Raw genomic sequence first — 3,398 nt, 5'->3', positions numbered from 1 at the left:
AATCTCAAGACCCACCTGCGACTCCACTCCGGAGAGAAACCTTACCAATGCAAGGTGTGCCCCGCCAAGTTCACCCAGTTCGTGCACCTGAAACTCCACAAGCGCCTACACACCCGGGAGCGGCCCCACAAGTGCGCCCACTGCCACAAGAGCTACATCCATCTCTGCAGCCTCAAGGTCCACCTGAAGGGGAACTGTCCTCTGGCCCCGACCACAGGGCTGCCTTTGGAGGACCTGACTCGAATCAATGAAGAAATCGAGAAGTTTGACATCAGTGACAATGCCGACCGGCTCGAGGACATGGAGGACAACATCGATGTGACCTCCTCTGTGGTGGAGAAGGAAATCCTGGCCGTGGTCAGGAAAGAGAAAGAAGATACTGGCCTGAAAGTGTCTTTGCAAAGAAACCTGGGGAATGGACTCCTCTCAGGGTGTAACCTCTATAAGTCATCAGACCTGTCCCTCATGAAGTTGCCTCCCAGCAACCCACTACCTCTGGGACCTGTCAAGGTCAAACAAGAAACAGTCGAACCAGTGGATCCTTAAGATTTTCAGGAAACAAAAAGTGTCTTATTTTGTTTCTTAACTTACGACGTGGAACAAGTCAGGGTGCCTGTAGCAGATTCCTTGTACATAGACCCAGGGCCGCAAAGCTCTCCCTCACCTGTCTGGAATTGAAGAAGGAGCTCCAGAGTTACTGAAATCTCAGGGCATAAATGAGCAAAGACAATATATTATACATATTATATATACTTATTTACCCCCATATATATATATATATATTTGAACCTGTGTATTTTGAATATTTTGTGTGAATATGTTTGCATAGCTTTCCCCTTGCTAAGAATATTGCCTAGCCATAATTATTTTTTCAATGATATTAATCCTTCATAATTTATTATACAATTTACCATTTAAAAAGCAATAATTAAAAAACGTTTACAATGACTGGAAAAATTCCTTGTAATTTGAGTATAGATGTTATATATGTTTGTCTTGTGGCCATTCTTTGTTAAACAATCTCTGCACATCTGTTAAAGTACCTAAGATTTAGTAATCAAATACATGACTTCAGTTAACCTCCTTCTGTAATAATGGTTTGAAAATGCGGTTTTGGTATTGCCAACAATGGACAGCTGATGTGTTAATTCATAGGATCATGTCATTTGAACAGCATTGTATAACTTGGGGGTATGTGTGCAGAATTACCCGGTAATAACTTCCAGTAGAATAAACAAGAAAGGGAATCTTGTATGTTTTTGTAGATAGTGCGTTTATTTTCCCCCTAGCCACAGAGTTACTAGAAAGGTGACAACCTGTCTCCCTCTCCAAAAAGCAGGGTCACCGCACCCCCAGAGTCATGTGACCATTCAGAGTGGCCCCATGACTTTTGCATTCCCACCTTATTATCTGAAAATGTGAAGAAGACAAAATGCCATGTTTAAAACCACTGCGAAGCATTTCCAAAGCACAGATGGTTTTGTGTGTGTGAGGTTTAAGGGCTTGAGTTTGGGTGATGTTTTTGTTGTTAGGTTTTTGTTTGATTTGTCATATTAAAATTGTACAAACATGGTGCTCCACCAGGAAGGATTTGAGGTAGATGGGCTCAGGCCACACTTAAAAACAAAAAAAACAACCAAAAACGGGTATTGTCGTTGTCTTAGGGTCAAAGCGGGTAATGAGCATTCCTATCCCCAACACATCAATTGTATTCTTTCTGTAAAACTCCGATTTTCCTCAGTATTTGTGTTTTTACATTTTATGGTTAATTTAATTGAAGATGAAAGGGCATTGCAAAGTTGTTCAACAACAATTACCTCATTGAGTGTGTCCAGTCATGCAGGAAATGATGGCTTATCTAATGATTTGCTACTCCAGATGAAACTAAGTGTGCTCCGGAAAGATCGAACAAGGCCATTCTATCTCTTACTCTGCTTAGCCCAAAGATGACATGTCGGCATTCAAGGTGTAGCAAAGAATGATGTATATTTATAAGTCTATTTATACCACTATACCATGTATATATAATATATTTATAACCACTTAAATTGTGAGCCAAACCATGTAAAGAACCTACTTTTCCTAAGGGCAAGAAAAGACCAAAAAAAAAAAAAAAACCACAAACAAAACCCCTTTCTGAGACTTTCTTTAGCACTCAATGACCTCACAATCATATTGATGAGCTTGGGCACCCCTCACTATTTGTAAAAGACCCTAAAACCTTGGTACAAAGGTGGGGACTGCATCATAACCAGGGGAAAAGAGATTGCTTTTTTACTATTAAGGACAATCTAAGATGGCTTTATTTTTGTTTTGCCACATTATGATTATGTGGTCATACCCAATTATGGAAATAAAAATTCCATTATTACTCCTTTATTATTGTAATTTTTTCTCTCTTCCTCTCCCTCCTTCCTAAATTGCTGGTGTATCACTTGTCAATGCGGTTTATATATGTATATGCAGCATTTTGTTCATGGCAACTAATGCCAACTTGCAGAAGAGAACAACAAATGTAGGATAATCCAGGGAAACACACGAGCCTTAGTGATCTGTTCCCATAAGGAGTGAAACCGGCAGTTTATTATGTATCAGTATTCGACAAACTTGGTTTGGTCCTTACTACAGATAAACCAAAGCATCATACTGACATTGACACCAAATGCTTTCTATTCCCAACCGTTCATTTGTCCTCTCCCCCTTCTGTGCTTGCTTACATGGGGGAGTTTTTACCAAGACCTGCGCAGTGGCTGAGACTTCCTGCTTCTCTGTAGTGTCTGACTTTCCCTCCACGGCCTCTTACATGTGAATGTTGGGCCCACAATCAGCAGTGGTTCTATTTTTTTCCCTCTCAAAGTCAAAACTGACCAAAGTTACTGGCTTTTTACTTTTCTAGGACAACAGACTATCTTATGTTTACTTACTGGTTTACATTGTTATTTATGTGCAAGTTGTCAAAATGTAAATTAAATATAAATGTTGATGCTCTACCAATGCTTGTCTAGCGTCTTGAGTGAGGGGCCAGTGAGCGACATCTTCACCACCCTACAAACATGGCCCTAGAACAGATTTTGAACGTGAAACAATTGGTCTCTCTCCTGCCCCCCCGCCCCCCCAGCAAGGATTTCCTCATATCTCCATCAGGGATAGCACGTGGCAGTGACGGGAAGAGTTGATCTGTTATATCTCTCATAACTCAATGGTGTAAGCTTTTTCTTGAATTATGAGCTATAAAAGTGTTCTCTTAAGGAAAATTTTCAAGCATTAGCCAGTAAATGGGGGAAGCTTTGTTTGTTTTTACTGGATTTTTGTTTATTTGTTTTACTTTGTTGATGGGCATGGGGTGGTGGGGTGTGTGTGTAGACCCAGCCCACTCATGGGTGGGGGGCCTCAGGGAG

General features: G+C 40.8%; 1 protein-coding gene across 1 annotated transcript in view; it reads left to right on the top strand.

The window, feature by feature from the left end:
• The window catches only part of PRDM1 (PR domain 1), a 22,492-nt gene extending 19,498 nt beyond the window's left edge, over positions 1-2,994 (top strand). The window contains exon 7 of the mRNA XM_015572721.1: positions 1-2,994. Within this exon, the coding sequence (XP_015428207.1) occupies positions 1-546 (546 nt within the window). The 3' untranslated portion in view covers positions 547-2,994.
• Positions 2,995-3,398: the final 404 nt, after the last annotated feature.

This window comes from Myotis davidii, unplaced genomic scaffold, assembly GCF_000327345.1.
Source record: "Myotis davidii unplaced genomic scaffold, ASM32734v1 scaffold68, whole genome shotgun sequence".
In the NCBI taxonomy this organism is placed as follows: domain Eukaryota; kingdom Metazoa; phylum Chordata; class Mammalia; order Chiroptera; family Vespertilionidae; genus Myotis; species Myotis davidii.
This window is presented reverse-complemented; position numbering and strand designations above follow the sequence as displayed.